This window comes from Panicum hallii, chromosome 6, assembly GCF_002211085.1.
Source record: "Panicum hallii strain FIL2 chromosome 6, PHallii_v3.1, whole genome shotgun sequence".
NCBI lineage: Eukaryota > Viridiplantae > Streptophyta > Magnoliopsida > Poales > Poaceae > Panicum > Panicum hallii.
Genome location: NC_038047.1, coordinates 2015698 through 2042369, shown reverse-complemented (window position 1 = coordinate 2042369; position 26672 = coordinate 2015698). Strand labels below are relative to the sequence as shown.

At 47.0% G+C, this 26672-nt stretch overlaps 5 protein-coding genes across 6 annotated transcripts; 3 read left to right on the top strand and 2 right to left on the bottom strand.

Annotated features, from left to right (window-relative positions):
• Window positions 1-865: 865 nt before the first annotated feature.
• LOC112896839 lies at window positions 866-3517 on the bottom strand. Its single transcript, XM_025964964.1, has 6 exons — window positions 3504-3517; window positions 2900-3038; window positions 2590-2815; window positions 2074-2504; window positions 1482-1820; window positions 866-1399 (listed from the first exon to the last, which is right to left on the bottom strand). Exons 2-6 carry the CDS (start codon window positions 2999-3001, stop codon window positions 866-868), a joined length of 1632 nt encoding a protein of 543 aa, XP_025820749.1. The 5' UTR covers window positions 3002-3038; window positions 3504-3517.
• Window positions 3518-8559: 5042 nt separating this feature from the next.
• On the bottom strand, window positions 8560-10398 carry LOC112897684 (tryptophan decarboxylase 1-like). Its single transcript, XM_025966038.1, has one exon. The coding sequence runs from the start codon at window positions 10296-10298 to the stop codon at window positions 8748-8750; it is 1551 nt and encodes a 516-aa protein (XP_025821823.1). The 5' UTR covers window positions 10299-10398; the 3' UTR covers window positions 8560-8747.
• Window positions 10399-16325: 5927 nt separating this feature from the next.
• LOC112896242 (U-box domain-containing protein 8) lies at window positions 16326-18093 on the top strand. The gene has a single exon (XM_025964162.1). The coding sequence runs from the start codon at window positions 16503-16505 to the stop codon at window positions 17562-17564; it is 1062 nt and encodes a 353-aa protein (XP_025819947.1). The 5' UTR covers window positions 16326-16502; the 3' UTR covers window positions 17565-18093.
• Window positions 18094-22619: 4526 nt separating this feature from the next.
• On the top strand, window positions 22620-24114 carry LOC112896699 (NAD(P)H dehydrogenase (quinone) FQR1-like). Its single transcript, XM_025964796.1, has 4 exons — window positions 22620-22854; window positions 23099-23224; window positions 23337-23696; window positions 23765-24114. The coding sequence occupies exons 2-4, from the start codon at window positions 23202-23204 to the stop codon at window positions 23997-23999; spliced, it is 618 nt and encodes a 205-aa protein (XP_025820581.1). The 5' UTR covers window positions 22620-22854; window positions 23099-23201; the 3' UTR covers window positions 24000-24114.
• Window positions 24115-24228: 114 nt separating this feature from the next.
• LOC112896698 (multiple organellar RNA editing factor 9, chloroplastic-like) lies at window positions 24229-26345 on the top strand. Of its 2 annotated transcripts, none has more exons than XM_025964795.1 (5): window positions 24229-24668; window positions 25303-25400; window positions 25488-25553; window positions 25652-25825; window positions 25906-26345. In XM_025964795.1, exons 1-4 carry the CDS (start codon window positions 24310-24312, stop codon window positions 25822-25824), a joined length of 696 nt encoding a protein of 231 aa, XP_025820580.1. In that variant the 5' UTR covers window positions 24229-24309; the 3' UTR covers window position 25825; window positions 25906-26345. The 2 variants fall into 2 exon arrangements, with proteins under 2 accessions (XP_025820580.1, XP_025820579.1); XM_025964794.1 differs by having other exon boundaries at window positions 25652-25833.
• The last annotated feature ends 327 nt before the right edge of the window (window positions 26346-26672 follow it).

The window sequence follows — 26672 nt, the reverse complement described above, 5'->3', positions numbered from 1 at the left end:
TCAACTTTTTTGAAGCCATATTATCTGTTGTCTTGCATGAAAGCGACTGTAGGCACCTGGATTTGTCTTGTACTAGTAGTCAAATCCTATCTCAATTCACACAACTGTTTAATACACTTTATCTCAACTACTAGAATCTTCTTGTTTCCCTAGGGCCAAAAGCAATAAACCGTAGGGAATGAGTTTCCCTACAGGTTTTGGTAGGGAAATGTTTCTAGGGAAATTTTTGATGGGAAATAGATATTGCCCTAGAGTTTTTCCTAGGGAAAAAATTTTTCCCTAGAGATTAGTAGTTATAGGGAAACTTAGGGTCCGTTTGGTTGGGGAGCCGCGTTGAATGGAACCGTTCCATTCCAGTTTCTGAGGATGGAGCCGTTCCATTCTACGTTTGGTAAGGAGAACGGAGCCGTTCCATTTTCTGTTTGGTTGGAGAGTGCGTTAGAGTAGAACCGTTCCATTCTGTGTTTGGTTGGAGAGTCGGGAGAGTGAGGTTACCTCCTCCTTTATTGGGGGTGAGGTTACCACCATACACTAAAAATGGAATATAAACTAAGTTTCAACATGACATAATATGTAATATAATTAACTGAGTTTCAACGTAACATAATATGCAATATAATGGACTGAGTTTGAACATAATATAATAAAAATCATGACATACATGATTTCAAATCAATCAAAATAACACATGCATGAGTTCAAATCAACCGAAATAAAACATACATGAGTTCAAATCAACCGAAATTACACATACATGAGTTCAAATCATCCGAAATAACGCATACATGAGTTCAAATCAACCGAAATAACTAAACTAACAAACATAAGGGCAGCAGCCGCCATGACACAAACAATGACCCATAAGCTAGAAGTTCTCAGCCACGAAACTCGAAAACCACGATAGCTTCCAATCGGACGGTAGATTCACAAAAGCATGGGCATCATTGGGATGCCTAACCAAGTACTGATAGTATCGAGTCTTGTGGTGAAGCTCAAAACCTGGGAGACTGTCCACGGCTTCGAACAAACCATGTGGTAAAGCACTGCTTGCTTGCGCTATTGCATTTGCTAGCGTCTGGGTGCCACACTGAAATGCTTCAACCAAGCCATCGGTCTTTCTCCCGGTATCATCAATAGTCTTGGCTCTCTTAGCTGGTCTAGCTGATGAAGATATATCATCATTGATGACACTTTTATCAATACCATGGTTCAGCCCATCATTTTCTGCAGTGGCATCACCCCCATGGCTCACACCTTCACTTCTATCGGTCCCAATTGGGTCATTGGAACTCTTTGCATACTGACCGGTAGCGACGCTATTGCCAAAAATTGTAGCTAGAAAACCATAGTATGGAAGAGGCTTGTTCAAATATTCATCATCAGCTTTATTTTTTGGATCCTAACAGCGAATGCAACACAAATTAAGTACAATATCCAGCATATAGTGATATCAAATAGAAAATGCAAGTGAAAATTCGTACCGCCATATGTCCTTTGTAGTGGTCATGATCTAGAGAGACAATGAATTCGTCTTCATCCCAAAGAGCAGCACTCAAATTCTTAAGATAGTTGATCCTAGCGTATTTCTTTTTCCATGTCTTCAAGTGATTACTAACTTGATCACCTGTTCTTGTCAGTTTAAAATGATCGTTGAGAGCCTTAGCACAAGCGTTGAGATGAACTTTCTTGAAGCCGGTAGAGGTCTTTGTGCCATCAGCTACAATATTAGTAAGAAAGGTGAGCACAAATGTGGACTGAGTTGGAGTCCATTGACACAGTCCACTAGCAGCTTTTGCACCGCTTGCCTCCATGTCCATCCCCTACATTATAAATCATTACATCAAATACATTAAATTCAGAAAGATAGTTTGCCAAAGCACTTGTCCATATTGCATCAAGTTTGCCAAAGTACATGTCCATACAAGTGAAGGCACATTAAAAGATACATGTTCATACCAATAAAACATACATGTTCATACGAATAAAAGATACATGTCCATACGAATAAAAGATACATGTCCATAAAAGTGAAGGCACATTAAAAGAAATACATAACTATCATATATTGTTTGCATGATAGTCTGCCCACATGGCATTGGCAAGTTCCTGCCTGAAGTTAACCATAAAGGCATGCTCTGCTGCTTGTCCATGAGAAGATGTATGATGATTAATGGTAGTCGAGTCCTCACTCGCTTCAATGATAAAGTCATCACCTCCATCTTGTATAACCCAGTTGTGAATAATACAACAAGCAACCACAATTTCTACTTGTGTAGAGAAGGGAAAGAATGGTGTGGCATCATCTAGAATTTTAAATCTCCTCTTCAACGCACCAAATGCCCGCTCAACAGTGACTCTCAACGATGAGTGCCTATGATTGAATAATTCCTTCTCATTTTGCACAGGATTGTTGCCCCACTCGTTCAAGTGGTACCGAACACCACGAAAAGGGGGCAAAAATCCAGGTTTGGCTCCATATCCGGCATCAACTAGGTAGAACTTGCCTAGCATACAAGGGATATGTATGTAAGCTATGCTAGGTATTAAATTTCATAACTAAAATAATGAGCTACACAAGTTTTATTTTACCTTGTGGAACACGAAGACCATTTTCCCTCTCTAAAGCATCCCGTAAGACTAGAGCGTCATGGGCTGTCCCCTCCCAACCGGCCAACACAAATGTGAATCGAAGATTAAAATCTACAGCTGCCATGACATTTTGAGTAGGATAACTCTTTCTACCACGAAAGGAAGCCTCCTTGTGTTTAGGAACAGAGGCCCGCACGTGTGTGCCATCTATTGCTCCAATACAATCCTATTATACAATTAGAATGGAAATAATATCAGAAATTACAATCTGAACCCCACCCTTAAAATGAAGGGGAGATAGGCCTCACACCTTAAAGTAAGGATCCCATCTTGGGTTTCCTGCAATTTTAGCTGGAGTTGATGTCGACGGTGGTGTAATGAAGTCGTTTCGTAGCTCTCCAATAGCGTGCATTACTTTGTTGAAATACCGACTAACAGTTTCACCGGACCTATCAAAATTGGTGCCGACTAACCTATTTCGAATATTGTGACCTACTGTGTTTAAAAACATTGCAACCTGCTGCTCAACACACAAATGTATGGTGTCTTGCAAAAGGCCCCGGTCCCTAAAAAGCTTACAAAATCGGAAAAAAGATGCTCTATTAAGTCTAAGCATATTGACACAAGTTACATCATTCTTCCATATCTTATTATTCAGATACTCAATTCTCATTCTATCCCTCTCCTCAATTGGAGCATAGGTAATTGGTTCTACAGGTTCACGGCGTTTTCTTTTTCTAGATTGAATAATCATGGCCATCATCGAAATTAACGTATACGCAGCAGCTGTGTAAATGAAAAGTTGCTGCTTCTTATCCATCTAAATTATACAGAAACAAGATAAAATCAATAAATTTTTAAGGCATAACAAGTAATCACACAAAGCATATATTCAGTAAGACATAATATGATACCTTCCGAGGCGTGCACACTGCCTTTCAAATTTCTCCTGCGAGCTGCCAAAATCAGAGACAAAGGGGGGGGCGCTGCAGGGGCTCCAGCGCGGGGGGGGGGGGGGGGGGGGGGCTCCAGCGGCGGCGCGGGGCTCCAGTGGGGGGGGGCTCCAGCGCGGGCCGGCGGAGGGGGGGCTCCAGCGGCGGCGCGGGGCTCCAGCGGGGGGGGGGGGGGGGCTCCAGCGGCGGGCGGCGCGCGGGGGGCTCCAGCGGGGCGCGTGGGGCTCCAGCCCGGGCGCGCGCGCCGGGGGGGGGGGGCTCCAGGCCGGCCGGCGGCAGATCCACCAGGGCGCGCGTCGGGGGGGCTCCAGGGGCGCGGCAGATCCACCGGGGCGCGTCGGGGGGGGGGGGCCTGCGGCGGCGGCGGCGGCGCCCGGGGGGGGGGACTCCAGGGGCGGCGCTCACCTGCGTGGGAGACGAGCGGGCGGTGACGGGCAGCAGGACTCCAGCGCGCGTGGGAGCCGAGCGCTCGCGTCCGCTCGTTTTCACGGAGCCAGTTCGTTCCGGATCTTGAGCGAATATTCCTACGCGGGAGCGCTTCCGCTCCGCTCCGCTCCGCCGTCCGCCAACCAAACAGGTGCAAAAATGGAACCGCTCCGCTCCGCTCCCCCTCGTTCCCCCAACCAAACACACGGTTACTCACATGGCAGTGTATCCTACATGGAAAGCTGCATTCCCTAGTGTCTATTTTCCTAGGGAAACTGTTGAAGTACAGATATTCAAATATAATGTTTCATTTGCAGGTGCTAATTAAATATTTATTTTTCATGTTATATTGCAATTCGCATTGATAAAAGGATTCATTGGATTAATATTATACAACAGGATTTGTATCAACATTACAATAAAAATATTTCTTTGGATTGAAATTACAAGCAACATTCATTTGGTATGATCATCAAAAAGCAAAAAAAGAAAAAGAAAAAAAGAGCAGCTCCTTCCTGCCTCAGCTTTGCCCTCGCTGGCCATAGAAATAGAGACGGCCACTCCGCTCCCTGTAGCCGCAGGAACTCTGCTCACTAGACCTGCAGTCGCCGCTCCGCTCCGCCCAGTGCCGCTGCTGCATGACCTCGTTTTAAATTGCCGGGCTGCAGCTACCGCTAAATTCAGCTATAACTGCTAACACTACGGGAGAAGCCTCGTTTGCCGAGTGTCTGACACACTCGGCAAAATAACATAAGCACTCGGCAAACCTTTTGCCGAGTGTTGCACTCGGCAAAGAGGAAACGGCAAAGAAAGGGTCGGCAAACGTCTCTTTGCCGAGTGTTTTTTGTCGGGCACTCGGCAAAGACTTTGCCGAGTGCCTAGTCCTGCTCTCGGGGAAAAAATAAACGTGACGGCGGAAGAAACGGTGACGGATGTTTGCCGAGTGCCTGAGAGAAGCACTCGGCAAAGTGTACGCTCTTTGCCGAGTGTCTAGGTCAGCACTCGGCAAGGTGTATGCTCTTTGCTGAGTGCTAGTGTAGTGACACTCGGCAAAGCATATGCTCTTTGCCGAGTGCTGGTGGAGTGACATTCGGCAAAGAGATTTATTTGCCGAGTGCCGCGTGAGAGGCACTCGAAACTCCAAACAAGCTGATGGACCATAAGTTTTACAAGAGTTTAACGACAAAGTTAACAAGCAATGCAAAATAGTTTTATAAGAGTTCAACGGACAAATTCATAAAGTTCACAAACACTTCTCAAAACCACTGATTACGACAAGCTCACAGCAAAGGATCATTTGACTGATTTCGAGAACCATCACCAAGTTGGCCAATTAGACTGATTTGGAGAAACATGAGGATCATTCGAGGCCGCCGATTGATTCTGCACAAAGTAGAAGAGATTACGTGTGTGAGACAAAAAAAAATGACGATATTATTCCAAATTTTATAATTGACTATGCTATCATAAAAAAAAGACTTATGTACATATTCTAATTATTCAGTGCGCACTAACCTGCTTCACAGTTCTCGGAGCCGGGGTGGCGGCGGCCAGGTGGTGGCGGCGGCCGGGCGGCGGGGGCCGGGGCGCGGCGAGGGCCGGGCGGCGGCGGCGGCCGGGCGCGGCAGGGGCCGGCGCTGCGGGTGTTGGTTGAACAAAATATGGAAGTCTACGGGAAGATAAAGATGTGCTTGTTGCTGTGAATGATATAATTGGAACTTGATGCTTATTTCCGAGAGCTGATATAAACACGGCTTGAGAAGATTTCTGTGGGCTAATTATAGCTTGGACATTGTAGTTCTCCAGCAAATCAAGAACTGTATAAATGCGTAGAGTCATACTTCAACGTTTTGATGGAAGCAAATTTCTTATAATCAGATAGTACCCAGAATTGAATCGTTCGGAATAGCTATATCAAAGTAGTATTCACAAGAGATGGATGGACTACTAAAATTCAATGACTCACTACACTTTTTAGCTATAAATTATGGCAATGGAACCTATCAAAAAGGCGGTTTCTCAATCACAATTTAAATGACCATTGAACCGTTTTTACGCAGCTGGTTTCCGGACAGTAAGGCGGTCAAAATGGCTTGGACGATGAAAACCAATAAGTTAGGACCCTTAGGAGGTACTCCGATCAGAAATATAAGTCATTTTAGGATTGTCATAATTCAAACATTAACGTTGACCAACAGGTGTCCAAATAGCTGTGCGGCATAAGATTGCTGCTACTAAATTTATCATGAAAAATACTTTGTAATATACATTTACAAAAATCAGTAGTCAAAGTTTCACCTTATAAACCGAACGAACTGCTTGTATATATTTGTGGTAATAGGGAGCAATAGATATGTAAATTGTTGACTCCATCAAAAAATCGATGTTCACAGGGTGACGGTTTCAGAATCCTATGTGTGTTTCACTTTTCACCAGCATCCATCTAAAAAGGATTCTTACTTTCTAGCACGGAGGTGTGAAACCCTATAACTAATTCAAGCCAAAAGTGTACGGAGTTTTTTTGAAGATATGAAAGTGTATGTTGAAGCTCTAGCTAGAAGCTCAAAAGACCTCTCTGCTTCGTCACTCTTTCTTGTTACTAATTTGATTAGTAAACACTTCTTCATTAGTCGGCTGGTCAGCGTTGCTAAATGCAAGCGCTGACTACTCTCGGTCGCCAGCGAAATTTCCTTAGGATACCAGCAATGGGAGGGTAAGAAGGGGCAGTAGGAGCTTACCGCCGGCAAGATACATTGTGGAGGGTACAAGTAGAGCAGATAGTAGTTGCTGCCGGCAGTAGCACTACTACCAGGTAGGAGGCAATATAAAATTTCCACTCTCCCTCTCATACTGTCCTTGCTTCACTATTGTCTACTGAAGCATCTTATTTACTTTTTCTCTATACCCAGTTTATTGTTAGCACATTGCGATTTGTGTGAGATGACTGCTATCTACTGACATCTGGTTCAATCTTATTACCGAGTCAGGCAAGATACATTGCCCATGCCCTTACTGTCAGAAGTCACCTACCTGATTGTTACTGCTCGTTCTCCCCTAGAGCGAGTTAAAAAAAAAACACAAGGCCTGCTGCTCGGTAGGTGGGAGAATTTCATTAGCCGCATGCTCGGTAAATATCGATGGATGACGCACGCCTATATGTGAGCCGAAGGTGCCAGATTAATTACATTAACCGTGGTAATAATTTTGACGGTCATATGTAAGACCGGAAGCTACGTGCTAGCTCCTGTTCACAAAAGGCGTTGTACGCAGGATCGATTACTCCTTGCTGTGTTGTTACTTGAGCCATAAGCTAGGTAGCTTTGGTTTGTTCAGAATCAGGTTGCCAAGTCAAGCTTGCAAGCTGCAGCCAGATAGGTGTTCTTGGTCAAGTGTAAAGCCATATCATATACTTCTCAGTTCTGAAATATAAGATATTTTGATTTCTCCTAAGCTAAAGTAGTCTAAGTTTGACCAAAATTATAGAAAAGAATATTAACATCTAAAACATCAAATAAGTAAATTATGAAAATATATTTATAATATATCTACTTATTCTCATTTGACATTCAAAATATTATTACATTTTTCTATAAAGTTGGTAACACTTACAACAGTTTGACCTAGCATAAATCAAAATACCTTACATTTCAAGATGGGGGAGTAGTATTGTTGGAGCATTATTTATTTTGTATAATAGGTGTGAATGATTTTCAATGGTCTCACCAATGGCAGGAAGACTAATTTTCACAAATTAAAGGGCCAGATAAAATTGAACCAATTTATGCAAGAAAAGTTTATTTAATGCATTTTATGGAGAAATGTTTTTTGTGAAGAAGGGTAATTGAATTAATAAATAGCAGGACTCTCACTTTGTCCTAGTTTTTATTGGTTGGATATGGCGGCATGATGTGTTTCTACTGTATTTTTAGGGGATCCCACACCCTAGAAATACGGAGTTGCTAGGATCTAATCCGTTCTTTTGAACCTCGAAATTTTTTAAGCTTGGTAGGTACCTTCCCATTGTTTCGCTACCCGAAGAAAAAAAATTAGTTTGGAGCCACGCCGTTTCTATTATGATAATCGATTTCCAAACCATTTTTTATAATAACTTATTTTGTGATAATAATGGAACATTAGAACAAATAATCGAGCATCATACAAAACAGATGTAAATAAAAAACATTTGTAATTATTATATATCACATATGATCTTTAACACACCCCCACCCCACCCCTCTAAATGTTACAAATCCAAATGTGGGTTAGGGGTTCAACTCAACCCAACATAGATAAAGGCCAGAGAGCAGCAGTCTGAGCTCTGAAGGAGACTAGGCCAGCAAATACGTAAATTGTTGACATCATTATACATCCTAATTTATTTGTTCAGTTGTTATGGTTTCAAGACCAAGGTTTACTTTTTTTTTTATGCATGGCACAATGTTGATGAGGATGACACAGCAAGTACTAGATCGTTGAGAGCCCGTTCACACCATTTCACTATATTATCCTTTTCCTGAACTTCTGGCAATATGCATGGTTGTTTCACAGTAAACCATTCCATTTCACAAGGAATCGGGCAAATATATGCGCATTTGAAACGTTATTAAGTATACCCCCATTCAATAATACCAAGAATTACATTCATTATCCCTTCTTAGAAAATCATATCTCCTCAACAAATATATTTGCCTTCATTCGACATTTCAGCAAAAAAACAAAGAATCAAACATCTCGATGCAAATAACATATATGTGTGTGTGTTTTATATACTTGCATATGCTACTCCACAACGATCTTTTCCTGCATGATCTCGGCGGTCGTCTTCTTGATGAGCTCCCACGCGCTCCGGACGTGCCTCTCCTCCTGCAGCGACGACCCCACGGCGAACCGCAGCACGAACTTGCCGCCGACCACCGTGTGCGCCAGGTACGCCTTCCCCGTCCTGTTCAGGCGCTCCATGAGCTCGCGGTTGGCCTCGTCGGCGTCCTCCTCCGTCATGCCGCGACTGGGCTTGATCCTGAAACAGACAAGAGCGAAGTTCCTCGGCACGACGACCTCGAACCGGTCATCGGACCTGACACTGTCCTCGAACATCTTGGCCATGGCGACGTCGCTCCGGATGTGCTCCTGGAGCTTGGCGGCGCCGTAGGTGCGCATGACCATCCACAGCTTGAGCCCGCGGAAGCGGCGGCCGACGCCGACCTGCATGTCCTTGAGGTCGGTGACGGTGCCAGACTCGCTGGCGTCGTTCTTGAGGTACTCCGGGCTGGTCTCCAGCGAGTCGGTGAGCCGGTGGGTGTCGCGCACCCACAGGCATGTGCAGTCCAGGCACGTCATGAGCCACTTGTGCGGGCTCATGCTGATGGAGTCGACGCGCTCGACGCCGTCGAGGTGGTGCCGGAACTCCGGGCAGATGCACGCGCTGCCGGCGTAGGCGGCGTCGACGTGCACCCACGCGTTGAACACGGCGGCGACATCGGCGATGGCTCCGACTGGGTCGACGGCGTTGGACGAGGTGGTGCCGACCGTGGCGCAGATGTAGGTCGGCACGAGGCCGGCGTCGACATCGGCCTGCATGATCTCGAGCAGCTTCGCCGGATCGAGGGCGTAATCCGTCTCAGGGCCGGTGGGGATGGACCGGATGTTGGCCGGGTCGAACCCGGCGAGGCGGCAGGCCTTGAAGAACGTGGAGTGGGTCTGGTCGGCGGCGTACACGGCGAGGCGCGGCAGCCCGGAGACGCCCTCCGACCCGCTCCGCCGCAGCGCGGCGTCACGCGCCGCGACGAGCGTGACGAGCATGGCCTCGCTGGTGGTGCCGAGGATGACGCCACCTCCAGTGCCGCGGCCGGCGGCGGTGCGGTTCATGAAGCTCGCCGGCAGGCGCAGGAGCTGCGCGAGCCAGTCGAGCGCGAGCACCTCCATCTCGGTGGCGGCGGGGTTGGCCTGCCACGTGAATCCCACGGTGTTCATCGCGGAGGCGATGAGGTCCCCGGCGATCGCCGCGGCGCTGTTGGTGGAGGGGAAGAAGGCGAAGAAGTTGGGGCTGGCCCAGTGGGTCATGCCGGGGACGACGGCGGCCCTGAGCTCCTTCATGGCGACGTCGAAGGGCGCGGAGGAGGCGGGCGGCGCGGCCTGCAGCTCGCCCTGCAGGTACCCCGGCTTGACGTCGGGGAGCACGGGCAGGGACTCGACGGACTTGTAGTAGTCGGAGATAAAGTCGACGGCCTTGTGGAGGTAGGAGCGGACGTCCTCGGGGTTGAGGGGCTGGAACGATCCGGCGTCGTCGCCGAAGGCGGAGAAGGCGGCCGGGGTGGTGTCCAAGCTGCCCATGGCGTGCTTAGCGAGCTAGCTAGCTTGCAGCTCTAGAAGCTTGAGCGACGAAGCTGCAGCTGGAGGAGATCAAATTGCATGCAGTGAAGGTTCAGCTCGATGCTTGGTTTGGTGGGGAAGAAGCCGGAGGTTAGGGTTGGCTTATATAGTCGTCGGATCGATCGAGGACTAAGGAGCGAAGCGGCGTGGCGAGGTGGGCGTTGCACGGGTCGTCGTCGTCGTACGTGCGGCGGGACGACCGTGCGAGGCAGACCAAGTTATGGGTAGGTGAGAGAGACCTGGCGATCGATGGGTTCAGTTCATCAGTTCGCGTCCATGCACGCGGAAAAAAAATATTATATGCAGCCGGCCTGCAAAACAGGGCCGTGCACCGGCCGACGCGGCGCCGTCTCGTATGTACGTGTGTAAAATTTGCCTCCTCTACTTTCCGTTCCCGTGAGATCGTACGTCTGTTCAACATTTTTTTCCATGTTTATTAGCGTGTGTCGAGGTTAGGGGAGGGGTTTTCAGGGCTGAATTCAACGATAGATTTCTTAAGGTCACCGGCAGCTCGAGGGATGAGGCGTGGGTGCTGAACGAGAGATGGCAAAAGCCACTGCTAAAAAATATTTTTGGGGGCAGGTAAAAATGTATTTCTAGAGACGAGTACGGTACCCGCCTCTACTTTTCGCAACTAGAAATACTATTTACATGTCTGGGTAATACGTCTGCCCCTAAAATTTATTTGTAGAGGCGGGTCATAGCCTAACCCTGCTTTACATTAAAAATCGATTTGTAGGACGGGTCATGGCATGACCCAACCATACTAATCAATTTCTGAAAAATAAAAAATAGAAAAAACTCAAAAATAGCAAAATAAAAAAGAAAAATATCCTAACCAATAGGCCACCACCACAAACCCCTCTAAGTGCTTACCTCGAGCCTCGCGCGTACCCTCCTCTCCACCACACCACACAGGCACTTATGACTCTATAAGGTATGTCATTTTTTTATTAACTCTGAAATTGATTTGTACGAGTGGGTGATGCCATCACTCGCCCCTGAAAATATTTTTCTATTTTATTCCAAAAATTCATTTAAATCTTTAAATATAATAAAATAAATAAAAAATTAAAACTTTTACACTATGCTTATTGTGAACTATAGATATAGAAAAAAATATACCAAGTATATTTCCGTGTATATAAATGTTAAGAACGTGGAAACCTCAGAGTATGACATGAGTTGAATGAAATATATATAGTGAGAATTTATAATAATTTTTTTAACTATTAAATGATCTTAAATAAAAAAATTATCAACTATAAAATTTTAGGTCTCGTCAAGTTCTACAATTTTGGTATAAAGTTTGACTTTATCCGAAATCATATGAAAAAGTTATAATTTTTTTATGTGGAACTATTTGTAGGGGTGGGGCAGACCATCACCTGCTCTGAAAGAAATATATTTTTAGAGGCAGAAGATGCTATCACCCGTCCTGGAACAAATGCTAACCTTTGTGAGGAAAATTTTGAGGTTCTTGGTTGGCCCCGTCCGAGAGCGAAAGCGATGTATATATGCATATTTAATTTGCAACTGTGTGTAGTCACCGTTACAAAAGTACAACAAAAGCTACGCCTGCAGCATTTGAAAATGGAAACTAAAAGTAGAGTTTTTATTTTGCGTTTGACCTGCTCTGATGGTCACATACATTATATTTATATCCACGTTGGTCATTCCTATATGTGTGAGATTTTCACGTGGTCATCATATCACCAAGGTCCTTGCACGGGTGCATTATTCCTGCAAGCCGAGGATCGATGGACAGACGCCGACGTTGCTACGCTGTCTAAAGTTCAAGGTCAAGTCGTCGTCGTGAGGCGTCGATCCTTCACAGTCCACGGATAGATGTGCTTTACAAGTGATTCTTTTCTACTAGCTAGCAGCGTACGCGTGCTAGCTAGCTCCTCCAGACTTTTAGGTTCGAACTTTGAACATGAGGTGAATCCATCCGTCAGAGATGAACTCACCGTGTCCCGTTGCAACGACGTCAGATATTTTCATCGTCACGCTGTTGTGCATGTGCGATCTTAACAAGGATTGCTGCATCAACTGCATGCGTGTCACGAACTGCGTGCTAGTAATTAACTATATCGTTTTAATGGCCGTGAGCATAATTGTATGCATGCGTCAAACCGAGTTGAAATATGCTCTCAAGGATTTTTTTTACCTGCAGTAAGATTCACTAGTCATTCTGGGTCCCAGCGTGCTTGGATCTGGAGATTAATTTTTACTCCAGATCATATCGAATATTTGATATCAATTAGAATGACTAAATATAAGCTAACTATAAAACTAATTGCATAAATCATGGCTAATTCACAAGACGAATCTATTAAGCCTAATTAATCTATCATTAGCATATATTCACTGTAGCACAACATAGTCAAATTATGGACTAGACTTTTTAGTTCTGTCACAGCGGATGCTTGACACCAATTAAGAGTATTAAAAATCATTATATAAATGGAGACTGATTCGCGAGATGAATCGTTGTCGAGAAGGAAAAACTCAGTGCGATTGGAATGAGCAATATTTGGGCCTGACTCGTGATGTCAACGGCAAGAAAAGTTGGCCTTTGCATGTGTGTGTGAGAAAAAAGCTGTAACCAAATATGTGGCCCAATAAGAAATCGAAGTTGTTGGGCTGGGCTTTTGTTGAACCGCCAGTCTGCATTTTGTTCCCGAATGCAGTCCAACAACGGCCGTGGGTCAGGTGTCGTACGGCCTGTTCGACCGTTCCGGTTACCTGGGCCTGAAGTTAGGTAAACGGGCCGACTCGCGAACCTTCGGAGGAGCGGTAGTGTGGGCTTGAAAACGGCACGGATTTTTCCTCCTTTTCTTCTCTGCGAACGATAAGATGGCCGGCCCAGCTAAAAGGGATGCACATATCAAGTACTGTACTAGTAGAGTTTTTTTTTTAAAGATTTTGGAAACAAAAAATAGTAGTCCAGCACCCTTATATCCGTGTGGGGCAGGTTTTTCCCAAAAAAAAAAGCTGGGGCAGATTTGAGTAGAATCCGGAAAGGGTTTTGAAAGAAACTGGCGGCAGATACACCCATCCAAACTGACTGACTGACTGAAGGAGCTGCACGCCTGCTGACTGAGTCAGTACGACTGGGCTCGCTGACTGACTGGCTCGCTGGCTGCTTCCGGCCCCGGGGCCCCACCCGCAGTCAAACTGTCATTCAAAGTACACGCGGTAACCAACCAACGACCTTCCCTTGTGGGCCTGTGGCCTGGCCTCGCCTTCACTCGTAGCCGTTGGGACAGCGCCTCGGCTTCCGTTCCGCTTTCACTTTCACCGCGCGGTGAAACGGTCAAGGTCCGGTGGGGCCGGGGCCCGCACGTCGGTGACGCGCGAACGGATAAGGCGCGGCGGGTGGCGCTCCCGCGGCCCGCCCGTCGGCGCTCCAGCGCCCCGCGCCACGCGTACGGCGGCGATGCGCCCGCCGGATTCCGCCGACGGCTGGCTGACGGGCGGTGAGCCTACCCCACGCCCGCGCGGCCCCCGGCCGGTCAGCCGCCCGCAATCTGGTTCGCGCGTGATGAGCTCAGCTCACTGGAGCCGAACGCTGAACAAAAGCCAAGCGGCGGACTCCAGCCAGTGGCCAGGCTACCTGCATTGGCAGCATGTAGAACAGGAAGTCTAGATGAGTTGCCTGAGCACGGCGGGTTTGGTAAGGAGTAACTTTTCGCATTATTTAGGCAAAGGGAAAATCAATTACAAAGATCCGAGCAAAACAGGTTAAGGTTCGGTGGCAGGTAGTAGAGAATTATTTATTGACCAAATTCGTAAAAGAGAGTTCGAACGCAATCAAGCAAGAGAAAATAAGGCAGATGTTCGGTGGTGCTAATAACTACCACATCTGCATGATCAAATCACGTACTGCTTTTTCTTTCTATATCCTCGAGTGGGGGCAACAGTGCTAGTTTTGTCATAACGGCAGCCACTTTTTGTTTTCGACAAACTTAGGAAATAAGAGGAACCCCAAAAGTTGATGTACTCTAGCAATGAGTAGCGCAGCAAGATTTGATTGTGCATACGATAATTTATCGTCTAAAATACTTCCGTTATCCTTACACGACACAATTGGAGCGAGAGTGTCACATTATATATCCCACAAATTATTGAAAACAGTTTTTGGGCAAGTAAAAGAAAATAAGGGTGATATAAATAACATAACAAGCTAACCACTTGAATTTTTAGATGTTTTCCTTTTTTTTCTAAAGCAAGAAGGTTTAGAGATCTAGCATTTAGTCATGAGAATAATTCATTTTGCATCTGGAAAAATCATACATATTTAACTATTTATCCTTTTGCGTATATATGAAAGTTGTGCAGTACATATAGAATAAAACGATTGAGTAAACAAAGTGGTCAGGCTTTTCGCACTTGTTCTAGAAACCATAAAAAGTCCAACAAAATAACTCCACCAGCAAACACAACTGAACTTGATCAATACTTGTAACTGATAATAGACATACTTTCTTCTCTGACCATTTCAACCCAACAACAAGCCATCACTGCAAGTCCCGATCCTACTAGCCCCCACAACAATATATTATTTTAACTCCCATTGCCAGACACATGAAGGAACGTACACCATGGCACAATAGCAAAATAGTAAAGTCCCCTGCCCCCACTCCAAAAATTGAGCATTGATTACATACTACAAAAGCAGGACATCACTCCGTCTCCAAACATTGAGGCTGTGGGAGCTGCCCATCCCATTTTGGCACGAGGAGCATATATCCTTATCAACAGCACTAACATTAGTTGTGGTCCATATCGACTATTTCAACCATATCTTCTCAATTGAAAGACACTAATAATCCTCCTCCATCTAATAATAGTTACCAAAAATATACATGACTTAATTACCAACAGTCATAACCAGATACTAGAAAGCATAACGCAATCTTTGTAACCCAGTAAAAGAGAATAAGTTTTTTGACTAACCTTTTCAACGTTGTAATCTAAATGTGTCACCTAAAATTAAGAAATAAGATGTCTTTGTATCGTCAATATTTGTTTTATGGTTTTCATATGTTATCTTACCAAAAACACTCCTCATACTATTAGAAAAAGAGAATAGGTTTTTTGACTGACCTTTTCGATGTTGTAATCTGTATATGTCACCTAAAATTAAGAAATAAGATATCTTTATATGGTCAACATTTATTTTATGATTTTCATATGTTATCTTACCAAAACTCCTTATATTATATTAAAAAGATTGTTCATCTGGTACCTATCTTAATGGTATTGAAGTCTCGGCCACCACCAAGGATACTAAATGCTCCTTGGCCAACTTAGAAAAGAAAAGTAATGAAAATATTAGCTCTATTCTAATCAGTATGTTAATCCTTGGCCTATTTAAAAAAGAAAATTGAAAAACTTATCAATTTGGCGATGCCTTGAATTTCATGGCCAACTTTTTTAAAAATATGGACATATCGACTCCATGCTAGTGAGTAGTATGTCAAAAGTTACATAGCCAATTTGATGCTAATGTGAACATCAGAAGCTTCGTGGTTAACTTTAGAAAAAATGTACGAACATATTAGCAAATAATGTAAAAGGATAAGATAGGCAGAGAAGTCATTGCAAACATAACTTGCATAGTAACATCACGTTTAGTTTACTGTATTGACACAGCGCTAGTTAGATGCTAGAAACTTTCTAACCAGCTTTAAAAAAAATGGATAAGCAATACCGGCTCCGTGCTAATGAGTATATGAAACGTCTTCAGGTTAACTTTAAAAAGAAAATGATAAATATATCTATTCGGTACTAATGAGTGATGAGTATAATGAGTATATTAGAAGTTTTCTAACTAACTTTAAAGAAAAAGAAATGGATGAATATAATGATGAACGATATAAAAGAACACCCCACACATAAAAACTATTGCGCACGAGATTTGCATAGTGTGTGAGAGCACACTAGAGCCTACCGGGCGGTCTCCCCACCCTCGCCCACGGCAGCCCGTTTCCGTCCACCGGAAGTGCCGGACTTTCCCCACTCGCTCCTCCCAACCCCTCCTGACCTCCACTTCTTCTGCGGCTTCGTCTTCCTCCAGACCAGAGTCCCACACGCTTCCCATTCCACACTCCTCCCCTCCGCGTGAACGCGCCGGAGCCGCGGATCCTGCCGCCAAGAATGGAGGCGTGGCCGGACGACTTCCGGTGCCCCATCACGCTGGAGGTCATGACGGACCCCGTCATCCTACCCTCCGGCCACACCTTCGAGCGCCGCAGCATCCAGCGCTGGCTCGACGGGGGGCACCTCACCTGCCCCGTCACCAACCTCCCGCTTCCGCCCTCCCCGCCGCTCATCCCCAACCACGCGCTGCGCCGCCTCATAGCCGCCGTCGCACCTTCAGCGGTGGCCGCCCCCGTCCCCTCTGAGGGGCCTGCGCAGGGGAGGCAAGAAGCGGCGCCGGCGGTTCAGTCCTCGTCGTCCGTGGCGGCGCTGCTGAGGCTGGCCAAGTCCGGCGCCGCCGGACGGAGGGAGGTGCTGGAGTCCGGCAACGCGGCGGTGCTGCTGCGGCACGCGGCGGCCGGGGACGAGGCGGCGGCCCGGGCGCTCCTGCTCCTCACCCTGGACGGCGACGACACGCGCGTCGGGCTCGTAGCGGACGGCGCCGTAGACGCGCTCTCCGCCGCGGTACGCCGCGGCGGCGCGGTCGCCGCGCTCGCGGCCACGGCGCTCACCAGCCTCGCCACCGTCGACGTCAACAAATGCAGCATCGGGGCGCACCCCTCCGTCATCCCGGAGCTGGTGGGGCTCCTCCGCCGCGGCGACCCGCGGGAGCGCCGCGAGGCGGCCACGGCCCTCTACGAGCTCTGCAAGTTGCCGGAGAACCGCCGCCGCGCGGTGCGCGAAGGCGCGGCGCCCGCGCTCGCCGACTTCGCCGCCGTCGGCTCCGCCCGCGCCGTCGAGGTGCTCGGCCTCCTCGCCAAGTGCCGCGAGGGGCGCCAGGAGCTGTGCAAGATCCCCGGCATCGTGTCCGTGCTCTCGGGCGTCGCCGGAAGCGGCACCTCCCGTGCAATCGAGCAGGCCGTGCTCGTCCTCAACTGGATTTGCTCGGAGAGCAACGAATTGGCATTGGAAGCGATAAAGCTGGGAGCTTTCCAGCTCTGTGAGACCCTGGTGAACGACGACAACTGCAAGATCGCCAAGAACGCGGTCGAATTGGCCCGGACGCTCGAGACAGCATGAAAATTGGGCTGTCCAGAGATGAAATTTGTCATAATTTTGATTTGGCACCTGCTCGATTGGGTGCTGGCCTCATTGTACAGAGGTAGAAACAGCAAAGGTGAAGCTTTTCATCTTCTTCTCTCGTTCTGTTCATTTCCCCTTCTCTTTTCATGTTGTAGCGGCGCCGAAAGGGGGACAGATCAGTAGAATTTAGTTTGTGTCCATATGGTTAGAACAAAAAAAAAAGAACATGGTTCCTGGTCTTATCAGCTAGAACTGCTTCCGTGTTTCGGAGAATCACCAGATGAGCCAGTCTGAAATGTTGTTCACATGTATGGTACATCTGATGATCTAGTGAAAGTGATCATATCCTGAGAAGTCAGTTGATCCAGTGTGGTCGCTACTAGTTTCTTTTCTTCTTCCCTTGCTGTGTTCCATAGTCTTTCATGGTTACATGAGGAGAATTGGATTGTGTGTATTGCCTATCATCTCCTTGTGACTTTTGATAAGAAATGAAATACGCCACAAGTATATAGAGGCTGTTACTTCCTGTCTGCTCAGAAAATCTTTTGTGCTTGCTAACTTGATAATTGATATGTGCTATTTCATCAGCTATCTGCTCTATTAGGTTGGACATTTGGTGCTAATATTATTTCCATGTAGTGCATTGAAAGCTTGTGATTTGTCCTAAGTTTTCCACGTTGGAATTAAATAGCCAGGATGAGCTTCCTGCTGTGGGCATATTGTATAGCCAATAGAGATCCTGATGAAACTCGTGTAGGACCCTCAGTATCTCTTGCATCATCCTATTAGCTTAAATTACTCAGTTGATTGCGCAACTGATGTTCCTTATTTAAATTTGAGATAGGCTAACTTTTGTGTTATAAATTATAGGTATTCTATATCACTCCAGAATAAACTTTCAAAGTGCTCTTATGTGGAAACATACATTTTATACCAAAGCCATGTGAATCAATCCGGATTGCTTGTGTCACTTTTGTCCTTGAGAGAAGTGGTTGGTTATTGTGCACCTTTGATAATAATCATTTTGTTTGACAAGGACACCTTAGTTTTTTAGATGGTCTAGTTTCTGCTACGTCAACAAACTTACAATCTCTACCTCGAATTGAATATGGAGAGGTCTAAACACGCTTTTGTCCCATTAGTCAGCGACAAAGCAGTGGGGATTCTTGAGATCCCACCGGATCAGGAAACACCCAGGAAATGAAACGGCTTTGGTTTGTGGCTGATTTTTCATCATGTTCCTTTCATGAAGTTTGAATGCTCATCCTCTTTGCCATCATCTTACTGTACCTTTTGTTTTACTGTGAATATTGGAAAATATCTTCTTTCTCTCTGATCTGCCATGATGATAACCAGCCCTTAATTAGCTGATTAACTTTAGCAAAACTGCATTAGTGCAAAACTAGTGCTGATGTGGCGGTGATGCTGACAATGTCTGAATGGAAACCTAGCAGCCGTAGGATAAGGGTTGACCTTGACCACAAGCTTTTCCTGGGGGGTGGTTGGCATGTCCATTTTGATCGCATGGCCTGTTCTAAACCAACAAAAGCCTGTTGGCGCCATTACTAAAAGCTGAGACGCGGGGATCTATCTAATCTGACCTCTGACCCTGTTTAGTGGACACGGTTAGATCATGCAGATCGAGCAGTCGTCAGCTTCTCTGATTGGGTGACCCATCCTGATGTGCTCATGCACATTTTTAGCAGCGGACTGAATGAGTGCGAGACTGAACGGTGCGTAGAACTGTGGTAGCATCGTTCAGAAAGGCTTTTCCTCTTGTAGCGCCATTTTGGTGTGTGATGGATCTGTGGATGCTCCGTCTGGGTGGTGTTGATGCAGAGACGGCAGCGGGCAGCTGTTTCCTGAAATACGCTTGCTTCTTTCTTTCCCTGGCCTTGGCTCCTGATCTACATGCATGTCTGCTTGCTTCCTGACATGCCTGACGAATTCAGAAAGGGTTCATCTGTTCCATGCTTGTGGTGAATAAGTAATACAGTGTCCAACATATAGTACTCCTTCAGGAATCTTGACACAGGTAAGTAGGAATGCAGGTGATAGATACTCGGAGCAGGTCATTAGCATCATGGTTGTAATTTAAGCCTCTTCTGCAAAGATGCTAACCTCTGCTCCTTCAGGGAATCATATATATAACACAGGTAAGTGGAAATGCAGATGATAAGATTGCATAGCAAGAAAAAGTGGTCCATTCCATTGTGGGGCAAAGGCGAAGAAAACAAATTGAGAGGAATCCATGGCTGAGGTACTGAAGTTATCCAAGGCTGAGGTTCTGAACCTACTTAGTGATAATCCTAAGCGCAAGACGACAAACATCCGTCGCATCTCGATGATCTGCAGCCACTGGGATGTGGGGCCGTGCTGCGTCCGGCGGCGGTGGGGCCCCTGCACCAGCGACTGTAAACAGAGGATCAGGTTTAGGGAGTATTTTCTTTTCTTTTTCCTAGAAGGCTAGAACGCACGGTCTATCTGTCGCCTGCCCTTTCAGAGATGACTGGATCGGTCGGCAAAGCTGTGTGTTTTCCTAGCGGAGGGCCGGCGGCAGATGTTGTCAAAAGGAGCCACGTCTACAGTGACGTGGCCTCCAACAAACAGTCTTGAGGCCCCTCCCCGTTTTGGCGCATCGCATGTTCAGCGGAGCGACCGTATCCAACCAATGCCGCCACTGCAGTGCCAACTGCACGTTCATCTCTCCCATGGGATCTGTGTGTGTATTGTTTCTTCTTTTTGAAACGAAGTGCTGAATTTACTTTTCAAAAAATGAAGTGCTGAATTTGATCTCTGAACTCATGAACAGTCATCATGGATTAGAATTTGGGGTCACGGCTTCTGGTGGCCAAACGCAAGCAGGCCAAGTGGAGTGCTGCCAAATCGAAGGTAGGTTCTAGATGGATGGCTGAATGGTTGGCCAAGAACAGAACAGAACAGAACAGAAGATGAACATCTCTGTCTCTCTCGCTCATCGTCAGATCAGAGTCTCAGAGAGGAAAAGAAGGCTTTTGCATGGAGACGGAGGGACGGACGGACGAGGGTGGGGGACTTGCCGGACTGGTGGGCTAGTTGCTCGGGCCCAGTCCGTTCGGGATCTTGATCTCTTCCGCCTACCGCGCCACCTGTCAACTCGCCGGCGATTACGAGGACGACGACGCCGTCGCCTTTTGCCATCACCGGAGGTACGGCTCCGTCTGGTGGGGCTCTGCCGCCGCCCCCATTTTGTTCGGGCTCTTTTGGCCGTGGGGGTTCGTAGGGCATGTTGTTGGCAATGGCAACTGCGTTCTCGAGGTTGCAACTTTGCACGTCTTGTTCTTAACTTGCAAAGTTGCAATTGCTAGGCGGCCGGCTAGGCCGTCGTATGGAATTCCAGTTTGGAGCACATGTATTACCAGAGCGGACTTGCTGGTCGGTAGAGTAGTAAGGTAAAGTCCTTTCTCCTTTCCCAACCCTTATGCTAACTTGCAAAAGAGGGTTGTTTGACCAAGTTACCAGGACTTGAGACAAGGACCGGCGGACCGATCGAAGGAACCATGCATTTTCTAGAAGATTGGCAAGAAATTGTGTGACTCATGACCACCGGGTTAGGTGCTGAATGTTCGGATGATGGTTAGAGATCGAAAGAGTGCGAAGCAAACGTCAAACGTTCAGACAGGCCACGCAAGACCCTGCGACGCATGCGAAAGGCATGTGACGACGCGGTAGGAGTGCTGGACTGGTAATTATTCGGTGAAGAGTTACCTAAATTACACGTATCCTGTGAAAAGTGCAATCCTGCGTTTACCTAAATTGCACGTATCCCGTGAAAAGTGCAATCCTGCGTTTGAAAAAAAATCCCACAAGGATCTCAACTATTTACTTGCCTAATTAATTAAGTGGTCAGATTTGATTTGCATGCAAAAACTAATCACATATGTCAAACAAATGAGGATACGAGCGTCTTTTCGCGCCACCACTAATCTATCTAAATAAAACTAAAATTACACTCTTTATAGGACGGAGGGAGTATATATAAATAAAAGGACCAACGCAAATATTTATAGTTTTCCGCTCTGAAATGGCCGTCTTACTTAATTCTATGTCATTTAAACAGAATTTACGCACTTAACAAATTGCAGACCCAACCTAGTGTGCCTAGAATGTGAGCTTATGTTTTATTAGTTAACTTTCATCATAATTTCATCTCCTAACGAGAAACCCCGGAATTCATGGACGATAAAAACGAGCAAAAAACGGGGCTGGAATTCCTGCATCCTACCAGCTTACTCTATGGAACCAGACCACTATCAACCAATCTTCCAAGGGAAATGAGCTTACGAGGGGAGGGGAGGACGGGAATAATCCAAGTCAGCGCGCGCGATCCGGAGCCAACCTGTCACAGAAAGGTAGCTCTCCTACCGCTTCTTTGTTGCTTTTACGTTTTTTACTTTTTCCAGCCCATAATTGGCCCAGTAACCTATATACGTGCACATAGCCACCTAGCGCACGTATAGGATTATGCGCAAACGAACATTCAAAGTTAAAAAAATTTATAGTTTCGAAATTAGATATCCAATTGCATCATTGTATTTTTCATGTCAAGATCTTGAAAATAAGACGGCACTTGACCGTATTTAGATTAAAAAAATTGGATCATTTTTTAAAGCGGAACAATAAAATTGTTCTATATTTATAAGAAAAATGTTCCACCAAAAAAATTATCCAAAAATATCTAAATTTGATCTTACTTCAAAGATCTTGTCAAAATATATGCAATGGTGCAATCGGATTTTAATTTGCATATTTGTATTAAAAAAATATGGCTTTTTAACGTTTGTACATATATTTCCCCTTATCTTGGGCCGCGTGCCCGGCCCACTAGTTCATCTTCTGTGACGGATCGAACTGTGACTCCCAGCCCAGTAGCCCCGGGGGAGGAGGTTGAGGATCCACCGCACGCACAGAGAGAAGAAGAAAGAGGTGAAAGGCTTTGGAATCCACCCGGGCCAGCCCATGGGTGCTGAACCACCATGGGCCCAGTCTGGTTTAGCCCACTCCCAGCCCACGAATACCTCAGGGGATACAAAGATCTTGCGCCGAGGTGACTGCCGTGTGTTTCTTTTTCTTTTTTTTGAAGAAGTGAGGTGGCGGCCGAGGTGGAGTGGAATAAAAAAAAATAGAGGTCGTGTGTCCCGAGCCATGCCCTGCGACGCTGCGTGCGTGACACACGAGACGAGGCCAGATGCTTTGACGGCCTGCCCTTCTCCCCCAATCTTCCGCAGCACACCACTGCTCCAACCAAGGCCCCGTTTAGATTGAAAAAATTCGCAACAATACTACTGTAGCGCTTTCGTTTATATTTGATAAATTTTATCTAATTATAGACTAACTAGACTCAAAAGATTCGTCTTGTGATGTACAATTAAACTGTGCAATTAGTTATTTTTTTACATACATTTACTGCTCCATGCATGTGTCCCAAAATTAATGTGATGGAGAGAGAGTGTAAAAAGTTGGAATTTGGAGATGATCTGAACAAGGCCCAGGCTACTAGAAATACTAGCTCTCTCCTGTCTCCATCTCCACTCTCTGCCTGCTCAAAGCTACAAGCTCCGATCCAACCTTCTTCTCCGATCCAACAAGCTTCCAATGGCGACCAAGATCTACATCGTGTAAGCTATTCTTTTCGATCAGTCAGTCTGGACACCATTTGATCTCAATCGGGTGTTCTTTTTTTTTTCTTTTCCCAGCTATTGGTGTTCTGAATCAGTTAGCACGTCGCAGGTACTACTCCACGTACGGCCACGTCGCGACGCTGGCGGAGGAGATCCAGAGGGGCGCCGCGTCCGTCACCGGCGTCGAGGTGACGCTGTGGCAGGTCCCGGAGACGCTCTCCGGCGAGGCGCTGGCGAAGATGGGCGCGCCCCCGAAGCGGGCGGGCGTGCCGGCCATCTCCCCCGCGGAGCTCGTGGAGGCCGACGGCGTCCTCTTCGGGTTCCCCACCAGGTTCGGCATGCTGCCGGCGCAGCTCAAGGCGTTCCTGGACAGCACCAGCGACCTCTGGTGCGAGCAGAGGCTCGCCGGAAAGCCCGCGGGCATCTTCTGCTCCACCGGCTGCCAGGGCGGCGGCCAGGAAACCACCGCGTAATACTCTTGACGAAATCTGTGATACTCTGACGCATCATCGTCGTTTGATCTTGATGGTAATGTAGGTTGACGGCGATCACCCAGCTGGTGCACCACGGCATGCTCTTCGTGCCGGTGGGGTACACGTTCGGCGCCGGGATGTTCGAGATGGGGGAGGTCAAGGGCGGGAGCCCCTACGGAGCCGGCACCATCGCCGGGGACGGGTCCAGGGTCCCCACCCCGCTCGAGCTGCAGCAGGCCTTCCACCAGGGGAAGTACTTCGCCGGGATCGCCAAGAAGCTCAAGGGCGCCGCCGCTTGATCGCCCTGAGATTTGACATCGGCAGCTTCTGGCTTTGTTTGCTATGGAATAAAAGAGTGTTATTTAGCTGTAAACTTGGCTTTGTTGCAAAGCAGTGCTCACAATCAGTTAGGGTTGGCCCATTACACCAAGCAGAAATGGGCCAGCCCACTTACGCCGTAATGGGCCGGCTAAAACCCTCGTAAAATATCTTCTTCGTCCTCTTCCTCTCCCTTTAAAGCACGCGCAGGCAAGCACACTCGGTCTCTCTCCCCTCTCACCTTATCCCCTTCCCGGGCTCCCGGCTACCGGCAAAACCTCGCGCGCTCCGATGGCCGCCTCCCTCCCGACCGCCGCCGCGGCCGCGCGCCTCGCCGCCAAGACATTCGCCTTCCCGTCGCCCAGGCCTTCCTCCGCCACCGCCTCTGCCGCCCTCCCGCGCGCCGCCGCCGCCTTTCCCGCAATCTCCGTCGCGGCGGCGCCCCTGGGCGGCGGACGGCGCTCCCGTGGCGGCGTGCAGCTGAAGCCACCGGCCGCGGGGGCCGGGGGCGAGCAGAGGGAGACGATACTGCTCCCCGGGTGCGACTACAACCACTGGCTGATCGTCATGGAGTTCCCCAAGGACCCCGCGCCCACCCGCGAGCAGATGATCGACACCTACCTCAACACCCTCGCCACCGTACTCGGAAGGTAGGTACCGTCTTTCCCCGCCTTCCTCACCGAGTCTTGTGTCTGGTCCGGTTGCGCGGCGATCAATGTTGGCGCCTTCTCGATTTCCCTTGCTAATTTGCTGAATTGCAAGGGCAAAGTAGTTGCGATGGGGAAAAGATGCAGCGGGTTCTAATTTGGAGCGGGATGGGGCCCGGAACCCAACAAATTTCCCAGATTAACCGCTGAATTGATCAGTTCTATAGTTAGTTGTCTCTAGGATTTTCTGCAGATTGTGGACATTGTGCAGATAGGTACTAGGTTTGTAGATAACAAGTTAACAAGCTACTGTCCATTCGAGAAGATTATAAAATGTCTAGTGTACACAAATGAGATGGCCAGTTAGATAGTGCTTACAAGTTACAACATAGAGAACACCATTTCATTTCCATGGTTACATTACTGCACATATATGTGAAGAGTGACATTGCACTGCCTGATGTAACCAGCGGTGCAGTTGTGTAGTTTGGCGTCAGCATTTTGTGATGCCATATGAAGATTCATCCTCTAGTTCATTAACCTGATAAGACAGGCTGGGCACACATAATTTTTGTTTTGTTGAATTGAGGAACTGTGTGCATATGATTCTAGACTTAATGTTTTGTTGCGTTGGCAGCATGGAGGAAGCCAAGAAGAACATGTATGCATTCAGCACGACCACCTACACAGGGTTCCAGTGCACCGTTGATGAGGAGACATCAGAGAAGTTCAAGGGTAAATCCTCAATTGACTAAACCAACTACCAAGTGTTCCAAACATTTTGGATGGCCCTAGCTCATATTGTTGTTACGCTTCCTGTAGGTTTGCCTGGTGTTCTTTGGGTGCTTCCCGATTCCTACATTGATGTCAAAAACAAGGACTATGGAGGTCAGTTCAACACTAAAAATATCTGAGGTGGCGCTCTTAGTTGTGTATTGCTTCTTTCATCACAAGTAGCTCAACCCTTTTCCCTGTTGTCCATTCAGGTGACAAATACATCAATGGTGAGATAATTCCCTGCACGTACCCAACCTACCAACCAAAGGAGCGGAGAACATCAAAGTATGAGAGCAGACGGTATGAAAGGCGGAGAGATGGTCCCCCAGCCAACAGGAAACCAAGGCAACAGGCCCCTCAGACTGAGTCAGCATCTTCATGAGGTAGAAAGGTATCTGAATCGGTTCATTTGCACAGATTGGTGCCTAAGCTGAAGCCACACCTCATTATTACAATTTTGCAGGCACACAGTACTACTGAAACAAAAGAGCACGCTTAATTCTGTCTGCATTCGCGCCATGTATGGACAAACATGCATATCCATCCTCAGCCCAAAATATCAGGCAGTGCTGTGCAAGTGACCTGCACAGCTTGGATTTGGATCACGTGGATTGGTGCTGATATTTTGAGCAGACTATGACATCTGAGTTTGACATGGAGTGAACCTGATTTATCTAAAATGTTGCTATTCTCCCAACTCCTAGTGAACTGTCCTAGTGATATTTTTGCATGATGTTGACTGGCCTAGATGTATTGCGGATCTTGTGAAATGTGTTCCGTTTCCCCTTTGAGCTTTGTTTGAACAGTTGTTTTTTCGTGCCATAGCGTTATACTCGCAAAGTCACAATTTTCTGCTCGAGATTGCGTATTGGGTCATTGAAGGAAGTGAGAATTATCATATCAGTCCTTGTGTTAATTTGATGTGTTTCTTGCTCACTCAGTTGTACTGTGTACTACTTGATTGTGAGATATGAATTGTGAATCTTGAAGTGCTCTTTCAGCCCAGACAGTTTGACTGGGTATGGTTAGGACAATCTCAAGATTAGAGGCCATGGTCATGTGGTGGTAGTAAACCATCGATTGTTCTTCTGATCTGAATTCATCTGCGGTGTTGGTTTCTAATTGGATTACCCTTCCGTTGTAATTTAGCTGCATGAACTGGTTCAAAGATCAGAATGGGATCTGTATCTGTGAAGTTCTGTTCCCTTTTTCTCTGAAGAAATGTCCACT

Bases quoted from the DNA above. Each gene is read 5' to 3' on its own strand.
- LOC112896839 (XM_025964964.1), bottom strand. From the start codon at position 3,001: ATGCACGCTATTGGAGAGCTACGAAACGACTTCATTACACCACCGTCG. The intron at 2,816-2,899 runs GTGTGAGGCCTA...ATTGTATAATAG, and splicing joins GATGGGATCCTTACTTTAAG to GATTGTATTGGAGCAATAGA. The intron at 1,400-1,481 runs GTACGAATTTTC...ATTCGCTGTTAG, and splicing joins ACTACAAAGGACATATGGCG to GATCCAAAAAATAAAGCTGA.
- LOC112897684 (XM_025966038.1), bottom strand. From the start codon at position 10,298: ATGGGCAGCTTGGACACCACCCCGGCCGCCTTCTCCGCCTTCGGCGAC.
- LOC112896242 (XM_025964162.1), top strand. From the start codon at position 16,503: ATGGAGGCGTGGCCGGACGACTTCCGGTGCCCCATCACGCTGGAGGTC.
- LOC112896699 (XM_025964796.1), top strand. From the start codon at position 23,202: ATGGCGACCAAGATCTACATCGT. The intron at 23,225-23,336 runs GTAAGCTATTCT...AGCACGTCGCAG, and splicing joins GCGACCAAGATCTACATCGT to GTACTACTCCACGTACGGCC. The intron at 23,697-23,764 runs GTAATACTCTTG...ATGGTAATGTAG, and splicing joins GGCGGCCAGGAAACCACCGC to GTTGACGGCGATCACCCAGC.
- LOC112896698 (XM_025964795.1), top strand. From the start codon at position 24,310: ATGGCCGCCTCCCTCCCGACCGCCGCCGCGGCCGCGCGCCTCGCCGCC. The intron at 24,669-25,302 runs GTAGGTACCGTC...TTGCGTTGGCAG, and splicing joins CTCGCCACCGTACTCGGAAG to CATGGAGGAAGCCAAGAAGA. The intron at 25,401-25,487 runs GTAAATCCTCAA...CGCTTCCTGTAG, and splicing joins GACATCAGAGAAGTTCAAGG to GTTTGCCTGGTGTTCTTTGG.